Below are 15,931 nucleotides of genomic sequence, written 5' to 3'. Positions count from 1 at the left end.
GAAACATTTCAAACAAAGTGTTTATTATTTTAAATACACAAACTTGAAAAGTGAAGTTAAAAACTCATGCAAACATATTCTAAGCCAAAGATGGCTGCATACCCCAGCTATTATTGGTGTTCGCTGGCTTCCCTTTCAAGGCTGTGACAGGCAGATACAAATGGAGCAGCTAATACAGTGGTGTGCCCCTCCCCCACGCTGCCCAGGTTCACTGCTGTGCGCGTGTGTGTGTGCGTGTGTGTGTGTGTGTTTGAATCAAGGATGGACTGGGAACAAACATCGGCCTGGCAAATTACATCCCCTGTAATTCACTCCTGGCTCACTGATACAGCGGCCCACTGGAACAGCCAGCCTGGCCCTGGTATGTGTGTGTTGCTGCTGTTGTTGTGGGTAGGCCTATCAGTTTTTTTCCTGATCAAAATAACATTTCCACATCAAACCACAACAACAACAACCGTCATGGGAAACTGAGCACGTTTCTTAGAAAAAAATACGTGTAAGGCTAATTTAAAAAACGTTGGTGATGTTTATAGATATACAGGGCCTCTTTCCCTGTGGGTGTAAATTCTATATTTGGATAACAAACAGTTTTATAAGCAGGCATATTGTTTGGCTATGTGTTATTCGTTTATTCTTCTCTATTTCCGACACACCTTGAAAGAAGTGAGCCGGCAGCAACTGAAGAAAAACAGATTGCTTTAACGGGTATGTTTAACATGTCCTCTATCGTTTCGGTCAGCATCCCATGTGAACACAATGACGCCGCGTCAGCACCGCCCTGCAGTGCACGCCCCCGTGGTCCCTCCGCACATTTATATTTGTTTGCATTCCCGTTGCTGTATTTCTAAGGTGGAGTTTGCAGGGCTTGGTGGCGTGACACACCATTCAATTGCAATGCTTCATAATGGCCGAGAGTGACACACCCCGAGAGACAGAGGCTGACTGAAATGCTTCCAGCTGTTATCTACTAGTGTAGCCGTGACAGTCAGGCAGGTGGATAGCGAAGGTAAAACAAGAAAAGACGCCGCAGACGGACGCAGGGAACTGGGCAAGACATAAGTACATACATAAATAACCAAAGTATTTTATAATCTTATAGAAAACAAAACATCTGATATAATTTCTTGGCATCTCTGTTTTCTTTTTGCCAGTTTTTTTTCAATTATTCTTATGGACCAGACATCAAAGTAGATTCTTTAAGGTAAGAGTTATCTGTCAATCTCTCAGCACCACAGAAGTACATATGACATTTAAAATGCAATGAACTATAGTTGTCGACCTTGGGTTTAACTGCTTCTTTAAATGGGTTGGCAGGAATAGTAAATATACAGTATGGAAGTGTAAAATAACCAAGTAATATTTGAAATCTGAAATGTTACTCATGGTTCGATACATACAGAGCCCATTGGGTAAGACTACTTTTTTTTTTTGATGAGTTGACATGTTCTTCTGAAACACTGTAATACAAAGAGAAATACTTTGCTTTAAACTTTGAAGCGCTGTGTGTGTGTGTGTGTGTGTGTGTTGGGGGGGTTCACGGTGGACATCACATTAGATGCCGGCCAGTGGGTGTCTGTTCCCGGGATCCCGGGCGCTCGCCGTCTGATTGGCTAAGGCGCTTTACCTTACGGCGCGGGCTTCACACGCATCGGGGGCACTGCTACCCCCATTAGATAAGAAGCGTCTTCAAATAAATATATTAAATATATTAGTCACGTGAAGAAAAAAATATAAGCCATGGCGGCGCGAGCTCAAGGTGCGGCATGTGTGAACCGCTTGGTCAGTTTTAAAGACTCGCTCGTGTTTCGCAAGTACTGCTCTTACTCCTGTAGGCAGTCAGGGCATGGGGTAATAAATGTGTTAGTCTGAGGGTGTTTTATGTGCTTTACTTTATTGAATTTCCAACATAGTCATCACGTTTCACGCATGCACGAACAATTCATGGCATGTTTTCGTGAGGCTTTATTTTCGATTTCTAAACTTACAGTAGAAATCTAGGGCGAATGTAGTGTGTAGTTTACTTTGGGTCAAATTATAATTTTTTATTTGCTTGATAAAATAATTTACCTATTGAAACTTATTTGAGAATATTGGTGCCTGTGTACGGTGGCTGTTCGTATTAAACTCTTGCACAAGGGCGACGCCGGAATAATAGTGGAGGTCAGATACAGTACTGGGCATGAGAATAACAAGGCTGGAAGGAGTTAAATGCTAGGTATTCTCACGTACCTGGTCAAACTGGATGAGTAACTCTACAGTTTCAGGCTATAAAAAGAGAAAGGAGGAGGGGTGGTCAATAAAGCGACAGAAGCAGTAAGGACTGAGCGGTCGAGGCAGTAAGGACACTTTTCATTCAAAAATGTTTGGTGGCTTGCTGTGGAAGCCTTTTTCTGCCGTAACGTGGGGATCTGGCTCGTTGTTCTGACCTGTACTTGGTATAACGACCTCTGTTTTATCACACAGCACTATTGTTTTCATTATTATTTTATTCCCTTGTGACTGCAGACTCACTTGCCTATGTAGTCCTGCGTAAATATGTCTGTGCTATATTGTGATAACTGCGGTACATGTCAGTTTTATTTATATAGAGTTTAAGTGCTAGTGTAAATGTTTAAAAATTGAATGTAAAATATTTTTCATTAGGTTCATATGCGACTCTTTATCAGCTCATTTATATCTCACTGATTGCAATAAATATTTTATCAGTTTTAGTCATAATTAAAATATTTTTCCTTTTTGCTGTTTTTTTAAAGTACTCAATACTGCACTGACTACAGTATAATAATATCTGTTTTGTCATAGTCCCCAAATACAGACAGGCAATAGATGTGTATCATGTATAGATGTAGTTTGGAAGATTTATTATGACGATGTATATTGTATAATAATATTACATGTATAATTTATAATGTATTATTTATAATTATGCCATTCACACCCCTCATAGGTTATGGAATAGTTTTAAGGTGTTGCAAAATTTTACTTTCTAGGGGCCTAGGAACCGGGGGAAGGGGGCTAGGGTGTGTACTTCCTAAATATTTAATTTTGCTTCACCCCCCCTCCACCCCACATCAACAAACAGACCTTTTATGGTTTATATTATTAAACTGTATCCCTCCCAATACAAACTGTCTCTTACTTCATTGGCTGAGGCGACTCATTACAAAGACATCAAACTATAAGTCTACAGCTGTTGAGTACATAGAGGATGAATGATTAAAAAGGTATCATCACTTAAATGTGCTCATTGTAATTCTTTGTATTGATTGTTCTCCCATTAATCTCTTTTTCAGAGCCGTCACCGTCTTCATTGAGGATTTAGCAATGGATGATATCTCACAATACTTAGTCAATGTAAGTTTTTCCACATGCTGAATTGCGATTCTGTGCTTTTGTAGGTGTGTATGACACATGTGTTTGTTAATGTGCTTAATATCAGCCCAAACCTGTTCTGTGAATGATAAAGTGACTTTACGCATGTAATAAGCTCTCTCCACTGATATCTCTCTTGTTCTTCTTCCTGTCCTCGCCCCAAACCCCAGCACCTGGTGACCTTCTCCCTGCAGGGTGGGGAGGTCCAGAGCGTGGAGGAGGCCCTGTCACGGCTCTCCCACCTGGCCCGCACAGACCGCCTCTGGAGCCAGGAGATGCTGGTAGAAGTCAGTCGGGACACCGTCAGGCTGAGGGATGCTCAGAACCAGGTATGGCCCTCGTGCTCAGCCCTGAAATGGACCCGTGGGGGGCACTATGTCACACTGGGTCACAATGACCAGCAGATCATGAACAAGGTGACAGGGTATATACCGGCCAAAGTTTATGAACAAGGTGACAGGGTATATACCGGCCAAAGTTTATGAACAAGGTGACAGGGTATATACCGGCCAAAGTTTATGAACAAGGTGACAGGGTATATACTACCCAAGGTTTATTGCCTATTCTTATTATATGTGTTTTTATTTAGATTGTATGTAGTACTGTGCTAATGTCTTATGCAGCCAAAATAAATGCTTAAAGCTATTTATCTGGTAGTGTATGTATATTCCCTTAGGGAAAAAACTGTTAAAAGTAATAAGAATTTCTTCTGTTCTCCAAAACTGACATCTTGTTGGATGGCTAGAACAGTTCCCATACTCAATTAGTTAACTAACCCAAAGAGGTATTCATTAGCCAGACATGGTGTGCTGGTGGCTGAGCCAACAAAAACATGGGAATATTGGATGGTTGCTGAAAATACAGCCTTTAGCAGAGGTTTTAAGCTAACATACTTTGACGGACATAGTACTATAGTTTTTCATCAACATGAAGATCATTTAATTTTTTTTACTGTCTAAGATTTTACTATATGTTTATTTAACATCCTCTTTGAATTATTATTTTGAAAAGGATCATTTTAGTATGCCAGGCCCTGTACTGGTTAAGTGGTTTTGGAAGATGACTGGATGTAACTAAATTAATCATATTAAAAGCATTGCCTCTACTTTTCTATTTAAAAGATTAAATGACAAGGTTGTGCTACCTGGCGCTGAAACATTTCAATTGGGTTTGTGCACAGGATGAGCTGGAGGCTTACCCCGTCTCCTGCATCCATCGCTGTGACGCTATCCTCACAGAGAAACAGTTTCCATCCTTGCTGCTCCTTGTGTGTCAGTACGGTCCCCGAAAAAAGCCCGACGTTCATTTCTTCAACTGTGAGAACGTAGGGGTGAGTACGACAGTATGAGTGTCAGTTCCGTGCAGCTCTCCCTTTTGCTGTACCATGAGAGCTTATGTCACGATTTGATCTCTAAGTGTCTGCTCTGAGCCTCTAGCAGACACTGTACCCAGTTAATGGCTAAATGTATCTTTCCGCCGCATTTCACACATGCTCCAAACAGAACATCCACAATGTCGCGTGTCCCCCCCTAAAGTATGCAATTTATCTGGCGAATGCCTCGTGTTTGCAGGCGGAGCCGATCCGTGATGACATCATCAGTGCAGTGTCTGATCACACATCGAAGACTAACAGGCGTCCTGAGGTTTTGAGGTATGTCACAGAATACGGTTAAGGACAATCTGAGAGAGATTCAGGTATAAGCAAACTCAAATCTCCAGCAATTCTCTGACTGTATAGGTCAGTGCATTGAATAGGATTTCACTGGAACGCAGTGGTGGAAGGAAGTGGTTTTCAAAGAGGGTGGATCAAAGTTGTTTCACTGTCATTGCTTGGCTTGAGTGTAATGACATTTATATTTATTTAGTTAAGAGAGCAGGGTCAGCTACTCGATGGAGCAATTGGGGCTAAGGGCCTTGCTCAAGGGTCTCAAGAGATTTAGCCAGATTGTTTAGTAAAGTCATTCAACTAGTTAGTTATGTAACACAGGGCACCCAGATGACAGAGGCAGTGGAAGTGTGCTAGCCCCACAGACAAGGAGGTCTTCTTTAAGGGAAAACAAGCCTGGAAATAAACAATGAACTGAGTGTCGTCAGAGTCATACCATGCTAAGGGGACCCATTTTACATTCAGATGTTATCCTGTTGTTTCAGAAAGCCGAAAGAATGTTTCATGGTAATGGTGGGAAGTGGTGGAGCAAATGTAAATTACACTTATTTATGTACAAAGAACTTAATCTGAAATGAATAAATGAATATATTCACACTTACCTATGAATTTATAAGCATATGTGGAAATGTATTTTTTTTTTAAATTTCAGTGGAGGTTGTTTGACATAACAAAGTTCCTATTGATAACTACAGAATGTACTTATTCTCTCTCAAAGCATGATTTTGAAACCGAACTCTGTGTAAACAGTTGTCACAGATTATATGTGATTGTTAAACCAGAAACCTGACAGGCAATAGTTTGAAAGTAATACTTTTTCTCCCCGTCACAGCATAGATTTGATCTACTAGAATTCTTTTTCTCGCTCTCCTTCCAAAATGCGAAATATGTGTCACCTGTAAAATACTGTTGATGTTTCAACAAGCTGATCTTTCTAGCCCCACTCAGTTTTGTGTTGACAAAGCTTTAACACTTGGGAAAAGAAAACGAGTGACCAGCAGTGAAAGGACGGACTCGTCTGACTTGTTTTCGCATTACTTAGGAAGGTGTGACTGAGAAAATAAGGCTGTTGCAACTAATGTAAAGGATAGACTGCCATACTTGATTACCTGTTCATAGGACAAGAGTCCAGGTCAGGTTTGTCATCAGTCCAGACCTCCAGACTACAATTAGCGTGCATTTAGCTGTCATGAAACAGTGTGTCTCTTTTTAAACAGGTCAGAACAGCTAATATGTCACTGCCAGATATTTTGGGAAATGTTACCGTTTGAGGTCGATTGGATTGAATTCCCACTTTCTCAGCTTCTCCAGATCGCCATATTTGTATCAGATTTTTGTATCAGTGTTGTTCATATCATTGCTTAATACATGAATATTCTCTTTGGACATTTATGCGTGTATATCCATTATGGACAAATGGTTATTTATATATGCTAACAATATAGTGTTACAGTTTATTAAAAAATTTAATACATAAAGGCTTTCAGTAATCAATCACTGAAAATATCATTTGTGAAACTGCGTAATATTTTATCCATGTAGCAGCATAAATGGCCTAATATAGCATGTCCAAATCTGGTCCCTGGGGACCCACAGCCAGTCCACAGTTTTGTTCCCTCCCAGCTCCCGGTAGCAAAAACGTGGACTGCCTGTGAGTCCCTGAGGACCAGACTGGGAAGCACTGGCCTAAAATATAAGCAGTAGGTTACTAATAAGATGCTTCCTTATTATCATACTTGAAAAGTGTTAAATAGTGACCCAGAGCCAAGGCTTGATCATGGTCATGGTCACGGTCATGGTCACGGTCCTGCCGGTGAAGACGAAGCATACAGGGGCTGCTGCCCCATTGTCATTAACCAGCTGTGATACAGGCTGCTAAGCGGTGCCGTTTCGGCCATCACCCAGCAGGCGTAGCCTAGCTTGGGCAGTGCTTAGCCCCCCCGCTAACCAGCCATCTTTCTCATTTCCAGGATGAACCGGGCCCTATTGGTACAACCTTCTACTGCCACTGGAGCCATGAAGGAACAGGGCCCCCAGGGGATTCCCAACCCTCCCCTGCTGCAAGCCCCCAACCTTCCTCCCTCCACGCCTCCCCCACACTCAGGAATGAAAGGTGAGGGGGGGGGGAAGGCTGCTTCATTAATACAGAGCAAACAGCAGAGGTGGGCGAGATGCAATGGCATGGTGGCACAGGAATCCCACTGAACAGCATGCAGATGGGCCTTCTTAGGGGGGGCTGCCCTGCTGTCATGTGGGCTGTGGCGAAGGCACAGGCCACTGTCTGTAATCAGGGAGCCAGTGCAGACAGGGCCTGGGTGTGTCCTCACTGGGTTTGGGCTGGTCTTTAATCACTGACCATGAGTGCATGTGATGAAGCTCTGCTCTGTGTGTTTGTGGAACAGAAGTTGGTAAATGCTGGCAGGAGGGGGCTAGCATGGACACAGGGGCTCACTTCTGATCTTCTCCCTCTGCACTAGTGAACGGATCCAGTGGTGACCAGGCCAATCAGGCTTTCAGACAGGCCCAGAGAGAAGTGGTATGATGCTGTGTCTGTCTGTCTGTCTGTCTAATGCCTGTCAGTATATTGAACCACTTTCGAGTGTGTGTGTATGTATGTGTGTGCATGCGCGTATGTGGACATGTTTAACTCAAAATGCGTGAAATCTGTTTTAATAAAGAAAAAAGAGCCTTTCTGTTTTATAATTAAAAAGATGAAAAGCTAAAATTTATTGTTTTAATTGGTTTCTGAGCTACTTTGCTTATTGACTGTGAATTGCAGTAAAATTGTGTGTGTGTGTGTGTGTGTGTGTTTATCTCTGTCTCTGTGTCTCTATCTGCGATATGGTGCCCAGTCCACTGGTACATGATGAGTTCACTGCTTGTCACGCTCTCACAGGAAATCCTTAACCACTGTTTCAACGACATTGAGATCTTCATGGGCAAGCTGCAGAAATCGGCCGAGGCCCACAGCATCCTGAGCCAGAGGAGCAAGAAGAAGAAGAAAAGCAGCAAAAATGCAGAAGGTGAGGGAGACAGTGAAGTTCATAAAGATGGTTCTCTTTTTTTACATTTTTGAACAATATAAACTGCATTCCTTTGGTCACCTAATAGCTTAAAGCCTTGATGATCTCTTGAAAGGTGCTTTTCAGTGATATTGGGGCATCTGGCTTAGATTACATTGATGGTGGGGTTTTATTTCTATACTCCTGTTACTCTATGATAAACCACACTCCAGTTAATTAGGTTCACCTGCTCAAATCACATGGCTGCAACTGAATATATACTCCTGCAGACAGGGCCAAGAAGGTCACAGAAGGTTACTGTGCAGGTAATCATTAGAATGGTCAGAAACAGCCACCCTCCTGTGATTTTCACATTTTACAGTGTCTAGAGATTACAGAGAATGATACAACAAGCAAAAAAACATCCAGTCATTGGCATTTTTGTGGCCAAAGACCTTAACCTTGTTATTGAGAGTGGTCAGAGGAGAATGGCCAGACTCGTTAAAGCTAACAGGAAGGCCAATCTTTGGATTCGAAACTCATCAACCTTTGAAGTGGTTCTATATTTGGTACTATGCACCTAATAAAGTGGCCACTGAGTATATTTGATTTTACAAACATTAAATTGTTAGTGTCTCCTCTTATTGTCCGTAATTACAGTCTGCAGTGATCCTTAATCTTTGGACGTTGGCTGAAGTCTGGTCAAAAATTAGAGGCTGCTGCCACAGTACACTTTGATATTCATACTCACAAAGAAAGTAGGAGAATCCTGGAAAAACCAGAACGAAATACAGATTCAGCAAGAAAATAACCAGTAACACCCAACATGGAAAACTGAGAGGAACACTGTTTAGGACTAAATAGTCAAAATATGGGCTTCAAGCGACAGGTAAAAGTCTCAAAGGAAGAATGTTTGAACAAGACACAGACGAGATTCTGTGAGAGGGGAAGCACAGTTCGCATTCTTTGAAAGGTATGTGAGGAAAAGAGGAAAAGTGTTACAAGTAGCAGTACAAGCTCAAGGTGACAAAGGAAGAGGAGGAGAAGACATCGGAGGGAGGAGTGTAATGAATATGTCTTGCATTGTTTCCTTTTCCTGTCTTTCTCCTTTCTGTAGATGACTTACTCACCCTGAGAGCACGTCCACCTTCTGAAAATGAATTCATTGATATCTTTCAGAAATTCAAGTACTGCTTCAGTCTGTTGGTGAGAACTTGGTTCACCTTTCAACATGTTAATGTGCATAAAAACAGGTCTATGTAGTCATGCATTGCCAGATGGATAGATTAAACGCTGCACATTGCTGTCGCCCAGGCCCGGCTAAGAACGTCCATCACAAACCCAAGCTCAGAAGAGCTGCTTCACCATGTCTTCAAACCCCTGGATATGGTGAGTCTTTGAATAACTGTGTCCCATTTAAGCAGAATGAAGGTGACTTGTATAGTGTAAATAGAGTACTTGAAATTAAATTTATTAGTTTCCACAGTTAGGTAAGTTCAGAGTTGAATTATTTATTTCCAGAGCAACTTGTACTTAATGTATTGTGAACAGAGTTGCTCTAAACATTGGATTACTGTGGAAACACTGTTGGGACTGAGAACGCAGGGTCCCAAGGAAGCACCGTGAATGGAGCTACTGAGGTTGTGCTCTCTTTGGTCACCAGTGGCGGGATTGATGGCGCGTCCATATCTCTCTGGTATTCGGTATGGATGAGCAGAGCTATGGCATAAAGCTACAGGAAACAATGACTCAACCTCGCAGGACGAGTGTTTATAAGGAGCACATGGAAAATATTACATGTGGGTTGGGGATGTGTCACATGACCGGCCTCCCGCCCAGCCGGAAACCCTGCAGCCAATCAGCGAATGAGCCATTCATCGCAATGTCTCGTTACAGATCGTGAAGACCACGGGGGGGCCGACGCTGGGAGCGGGGGTAGCCAGCCCAGCCCTGACCGATACAGCTGTGCAACTGCTGCAGGAGAACCTGACTCCAGAAGAGACACAGCTGTGGACAGCACTGGGACCCAACTGGACACAACCACGGTCAGCAGGCTCAACTCATCTACCATCCCTTGCTCATTATGAGATTAGTGCCTCTTATGTTACCTTATGGGGCTTCACTGAGGTCTCACAGCTCAATGTCACATCTTTGAACTGCTCCCATTTCAGTCGCTGGGAGTCCACACCACCAAGGTTACTATCTGAGGTGCTTTTGTAGCCTGTAAGAAAATATGTTGCAAATGTTTACTCAGTAAACATGTCTGCATGGACACCTGACCCCCACAGCTCTCAGCAGCGAGGCCCAGTTCTGCCCTACACCCCCGTCTTCCTGGATGGCTGGAAGCCCGACCCAGTCGACCCGCATGGACAGGTGTGGGAGGATCCCATAGAGGCACAACACAAACTGGACTCTCAGAGAAAGCAGCAGGTAAGAGGGCAGTCAGGTGACACGGCTGGCTCTGAGTGGGGATTTGAGCCGCCAATCCTGGTCTGTGTCCCGCCCACCCGAGGGTCACCTCCACTCCACCCATAAATGTAAAGGGTGTAAACAATCGCAATCTCAGAATACTGTGAGAATTCGTATGACATTTTGAATGCAGTTAATCCATGATCTGTCTCAGAAGATACTGTTCATATCTGCAAACAGGGCATGGGCCCTCCCTCCTCTCGCCAACAGAGGTCTTCTTTTCGGTCGGAGGAGCTTCCCAAGTTTGCGGCACATACTGGCGACGAAGTGTAAGTTTTATTTTGACTTTATGTTGCAAACCCGCATTGCAATGTCATTGGATTCTTCCTCTACACATGTTAAGTAATTTTCCAACCGTGTCAGGTTCTGCTGATTAAACTATGCAGTGTATTCAGTGATTTCTCACACACTGTCCTTCCTCCTTCCTTCTTCTCAGGGAGGGTAGTGATCTTCCTCCGGAGACAGAGAGACTCTACTGCTGCAGCTATGACTTTGTGGCTCGGAACAGCAGCGAGCTGTCTGTGCTGCATGGAGAGACCCTGGAGGTACTGTTTTAATCTTCCAGAAGCGCACAAACAAATCATTATGCCACTGACCTTTTTGCAGTCTGCAGTGACCATTTAGTGGTTGCTTGGCAACACTGGATGCTCATTTCTTGTATTTTGCTCTTGTCAAGCAGGAACCAAGTCCTTATGATGAATCACAGTGCCTAGCTTCTCTGATGTTAACTTTTACTCCAATGCTAGCTAGCGCTTGATACTAGTCCCTCATTGGAAGCTCAGCCTAGCAACACTTTAAGTTGACTCCATTACAGCTGTATGCTTGCAATGTAATATCTGCTTTATTGAACATCATGCTGCTTAACTCCTGCTAAATAAATAAAAGTAAAAACTGCAGTTCGTCATTTATCAAGCTCTGAATGACTGGTGTTGTGTATATTTCTGCGGTTTCTTCTCAGGTGATTGAGTCATCAAAGCGATGGTGGAAGTGTCGCAATCGGTTCGATCAGATCGGCTTTGTGCCCTTCAACATCCTGGAGCCGCTGTCCGCTTTGAACGACACGAACATGCAAAACCTGAACGATCAGACGAAATCCAAGGTGAGTGGGTCTCCTTCTGATAGGTAGCTGGGCCCCACTCACTCCGGCAGGACACGCATACGCAGCCGGGCCCCACTCAATCCGGTAGGACACGCATACACAGCCGGGCCCCGCTCACTCCGGCAGGGTACGCATACGCAGCCGGGCCCCGCTCACTCCGGCAGGACACGCATACGCAGCCGGGCCCCGCTCACTCCGGCAGGGTACGCATACGCAGCCGGGCCCCGCTCACTCCGGCAGGACACGCATACGCAGCCGGGCCCCGCTCACTCCGGCAGGGTACGCATACGCAGCCGGGCCCCGCTGACTCCGGCAGGACACGCATACGCAGCCGGGCCCCGCTCACTCTGGCAGGGCACGCATATGCAGCCAAGCCCCGCTTACTTCGGCAGAGCTTACATACGCACCTGCCCTCACAAGCTTATATGCTTAATTGCATATGGTGGCACTGCCCTGCCAGAGAAACATTTCCCAGAAAGTCATGCAGTTTAGTCACATGATCAATTGGTCTATGACTTGTCAGGTTGAAACATGCAGTCTGAGCCGTACTGTTGTGTGCAGTTGACTTTGGTTTCTTTGGATTGCTGTATGTTTCTCTCCTGTTTTTTGTAGGGAAATGCCTCCCCACCATCAGCCAGACCGTACTCATACGCCCCTCCCGCTTCACCCCCCCTCCCCGAATCTACGACTTTCCGGCCGCGCAGTATGCCCTCCAACCCCTCCCACATGATGTCCGGGGACAGCACAGACCGAGGTACTGATGGCGCCTCTTAGGGACAGTGTGAGAGTGCGGCACCATTCATATGACTGCCGTGCTTTTGCCTTGTGTGTGTGTGTGTGTGTGTGTGAACAGAGGTATAAGACTTCAATGGGTCACTCTTTGGGATATTGCCCCCCCCCCCCCCCAGCAGAAGTGACAAATAACAATTCTGGTGACATCTGTCTGCCCCCCCAGTGATGGTGATGAACGATGAACTACTACAGCGGCTGACGCATGGGAAGGCCAGCTTTTCCCGCCCCCTGGTCATTCCCCGCTCCTCTGACACCTCCGCCCCCCTGCACTACAACTCCCCGTCCTCCGAGGTGGAGGAGTGGCTGCGAGGAAAGGGCTTCAGCGAGCCGTGAGTGCCCCTCCAATCTCTCAGGATGCATTGCAGATATCATGTCTGACTTAGAGATATGCAGCTTATCTAGCTGTCATTCAAAAGCACCAGGAGGGGGCGCAATGGTCAAACCAAGGTCTGACCCGGGTTCAAACCCATTATGTTGCATTCACCATCACTAGCCCAGATAACTTAATCTGGCTGGGTTTCTCTCCATGCCAGCACCTCCAAAACCCAGACAACATGTTTAACGTGATAAACTTTTCTTCAAACCCATTCAGTCATTTGAGTCAGGTGTGTTGGAGGTGAAGCGTACCAGATATATGTGACGGCTACATAGTAGCCATTGAAGCTTGTGTGGTAACCTAGGCAACCTTCAACGCCAACCTCCACCCCCATCCAAGCAGTCACATGTCACCTAACGGGGTGATTGGCACTGTGGCTATGGTGTTTATAGAGAGGTTTGGGAACCGCAGGTCTATAGCAGCCTCCTGCTGGCTGCGTGGCTGGAGGACATGGACACCCTACATAAGAAAGCAGGTGGCTCACAGTGAACATGCCAGCGCTTCACCACTCCCAAGCTGGTATGGGCGTTGGCATGGAAAGTGCAGAGTGATAAGATTCATCAGTTAAAAACGGTTCAACCCAAAACAAAAGGCGAACACGTCATTTAGAGAATGACGACATTACAATATGCCGCTCAAGCGGAGATCTGGTACATGTGCTAATCTTTTAGATCTCAAACACAGACCATATGCAATGATTTGTAAGTAAAGGTTTTTACCAAGAAAACAGAGGTAGTCAGTCAACTGTTAATTCTCTCTCTTTAGTACTGTGAGCTGCTTGGGCGTGTTGACTGGTGCTCAGCTATTCTCCCTCAACAAAGACGAGTTGCGTGCTGTTCTGCCAGATGAGGGCACTAGAGTCTACAGTCAGATCATGGTGCAAAAGGCTTTGCTGGAGGTAACTGACGATACTTTGTTTCTCACGTTTTTTTTTTAATTCATGTTTATGTGGAGTGAATGTGCTGCGAGTTTTTACGATTGGGAACCGCAGTTAATTGCTCAGTATGGATTACTGACAGTCTCTGTATTGGATTTAGGGTTGACGTGTTTGTAAGAAGAGATTTATTAGAGATTCCTGGGAGGAGGGATCTGTCCTTATGTTTCTGCCTATTTCTTAATCTGACAGCCCATGCATTATAGATCTTTATTTACCCTCCACTCCCCAATCTGCACTCTCTGTATCAGGATGCCCACAAGGTCTCGGAACTGGAGGCAGTAATGGAGAAGCAGAAGATGAAGGTGGACCACAATCTCGAAAGCACCACATTCTGAGGGACGCCAAGACATCAGCAGTGCACAGGCTCGGGTTAACTGGGTCCCACACAGAATTCCTTCTGAGAAAGTTTCAAAGGCTTCAGTTCTGGACCCAGCTTGTCTGTAGGCACGCAAACACATCACCTTAATGCCACAATGATCAAAAGACTGATAAATCAATGCATTCTCAAATCCGCCATGTCCGCTCAGCCTCCTACTGCTGTGTCCTGCTTTAGCTCCATAGGGTCAGAGGTGCTGAAGATACACAACAAATGTATTTTGTATCAAAATGCAAGACATGCATGCTGAGGAAATATTTAAAGTATATGAATCATCTGAAAAACTGAAAATGACTAAATGTGTGGATTTTTTTTTTTTTTTTTAGAAAGATTATCTGGAGGTTGCTTGCCAGTGTAAGATTTAACTGTATGACCGTTAACTGTGTATAAGATTGGACATAAATGGCAGTATTGTCACAACTGAAGATGGATACCACTGTCTTGTATAACTTTTAGGTTCTAGCTTTGCATAACCCCTTACCCTCAATGAATAAAAGTGTTGTAAGGACAATTTCAAGAACTCGCCAATCTAGAATATAGGAAACTGCAAGCTGAATTTGTCATCATAGATTCTATATCCTGACTAGGTAATTAATGCTTGTAACAGGAGCACAACATTTGATGTTACCTTGATATGGTATGAACACACTGTCAATCACTAAGCATGATAGTTGGGGACCATGTAAATGACAGAGTTGAGATTAAACTATAAACTGCTGCAACCAAATGCTTTGGAATTATATAAATATTTTCCACTCCTAGGTGAAATAATTTATAATAAAAGAGAAAAAAGCTACTAAAAGCATTGTGTCCCCCAACCAAATGACTCCTCTGAATACTAGCGACAAGTGTTCCAACATCATGGAAAAGTGTCATGAGATTCAAACAACTTAATATTGGGACATTGATAGATTTATATATATATATATTTTTAATGTGGCCAACCCTCGATGACGGCTTGGCCTAACACAAGCTATCCGCACATAGAGGAGACAGATAGCATTTCTAGCTAGTTCAAGAATTTTTAATTGATATCAATGAATAAAACAGGGAATACAACTTTAGAAGACATCTTCATGAACAAATTGCAAGCAACCTAACAATCCAACGATTCCAGGTATTACATTTAAATATAGCTTCATGTACATATTCTTCCACTTAGCCTCAACATCAATTCCGCCATAGAAAAAAATTAACCAAATGCCCAAACAGCATTAATTAAAATCGAGAAAGTGGTCATTAGCATTTCCGATTAAAACCTCTTGAATATTTACAGCATCGATGCCCCCAGCAAAACAAGAACAAAGCAAACCTTGGAGGGGCTTCTTAGAGTTGCAGCAATAGAACTACAACGGCAAAACTAAAGGAAATGGACACTGAGCAGGACAGAAAGGAGGAAGTACTGACCCTTTCACATCGTCTGGGAGACACCAAAATTGCCCAAGTTCCAAAGGCGTCCAGTTTTATGACACACGACTGAACTGAGCACAAGGAGACCAGACCGTAAGGCTGTTGGGCACCATGTCGAGACACAGACTTCATCGAAACTTGCCGCAATTACAACTACAGGACAAGAGAGTGTCACAGTCTGTGACCAACAGGGAGGGGGTTTCAACAAAAGTATAAAGCTACTAACTTCCCACAACTGGAATATCTGATAGAAATCAGTCACCGTTCCTCAGTCATTCTCCATTTATTAAAGGCTACCATGGAAAAAGGAAACAAATACAGACCAAATGTTCTATTTAAATACAGAACGAAGAATATAAAGGAACTGGAGTAGATGCCTTTGGAGAACAGGATAACTTTATACTTTGGAGTCCAAGTACAACCTTTGACGGA

General features: G+C 44.0%; 1 protein-coding gene across 6 annotated transcripts; it reads left to right on the top strand.

Annotated features, from left to right (window-relative positions):
* The first annotated feature begins 849 nt into the window (after window positions 1-849).
* eps8l1b (EPS8 signaling adaptor L1b) lies at window positions 850-14,891 on the top strand. Of its 6 annotated transcripts, none has more exons than XM_072712631.1 (20): window positions 850-1,006; window positions 1,152-1,201; window positions 3,294-3,354; window positions 3,543-3,701; window positions 4,553-4,702; window positions 4,944-5,023; window positions 7,009-7,151; window positions 7,516-7,574; window positions 7,935-8,061; window positions 9,158-9,246; window positions 9,355-9,429; window positions 9,937-10,085; window positions 10,329-10,470; window positions 10,690-10,778; window positions 10,946-11,054; window positions 11,468-11,608; window positions 12,221-12,362; window positions 12,564-12,729; window positions 13,542-13,674; window positions 13,962-14,891. In XM_072712631.1, exons 3-20 carry the CDS (start codon window positions 3,325-3,327, stop codon window positions 14,046-14,048), a joined length of 2,070 nt encoding a protein of 689 aa, XP_072568732.1. In that variant the 5' UTR covers window positions 850-1,006; window positions 1,152-1,201; window positions 3,294-3,324; the 3' UTR covers window positions 14,049-14,891. The 6 variants fall into 6 exon arrangements, with proteins under 6 accessions (XP_072568732.1, XP_072568731.1, XP_072568736.1 ...); XM_072712630.1 differs by having other exon boundaries at window positions 850-1,059; XM_072712635.1 differs by having other exon boundaries at window positions 850-1,201; window positions 10,720-10,778.
* Window positions 14,892-15,931: the final 1,040 nt, after the last annotated feature.

Source organism: Paramormyrops kingsleyae, chromosome 5 (assembly GCF_048594095.1).
Source record: "Paramormyrops kingsleyae isolate MSU_618 chromosome 5, PKINGS_0.4, whole genome shotgun sequence".
Classification (NCBI taxonomy): domain Eukaryota; kingdom Metazoa; phylum Chordata; class Actinopteri; order Osteoglossiformes; family Mormyridae; genus Paramormyrops; species Paramormyrops kingsleyae.
This window is presented reverse-complemented; position numbering and strand designations above follow the sequence as displayed.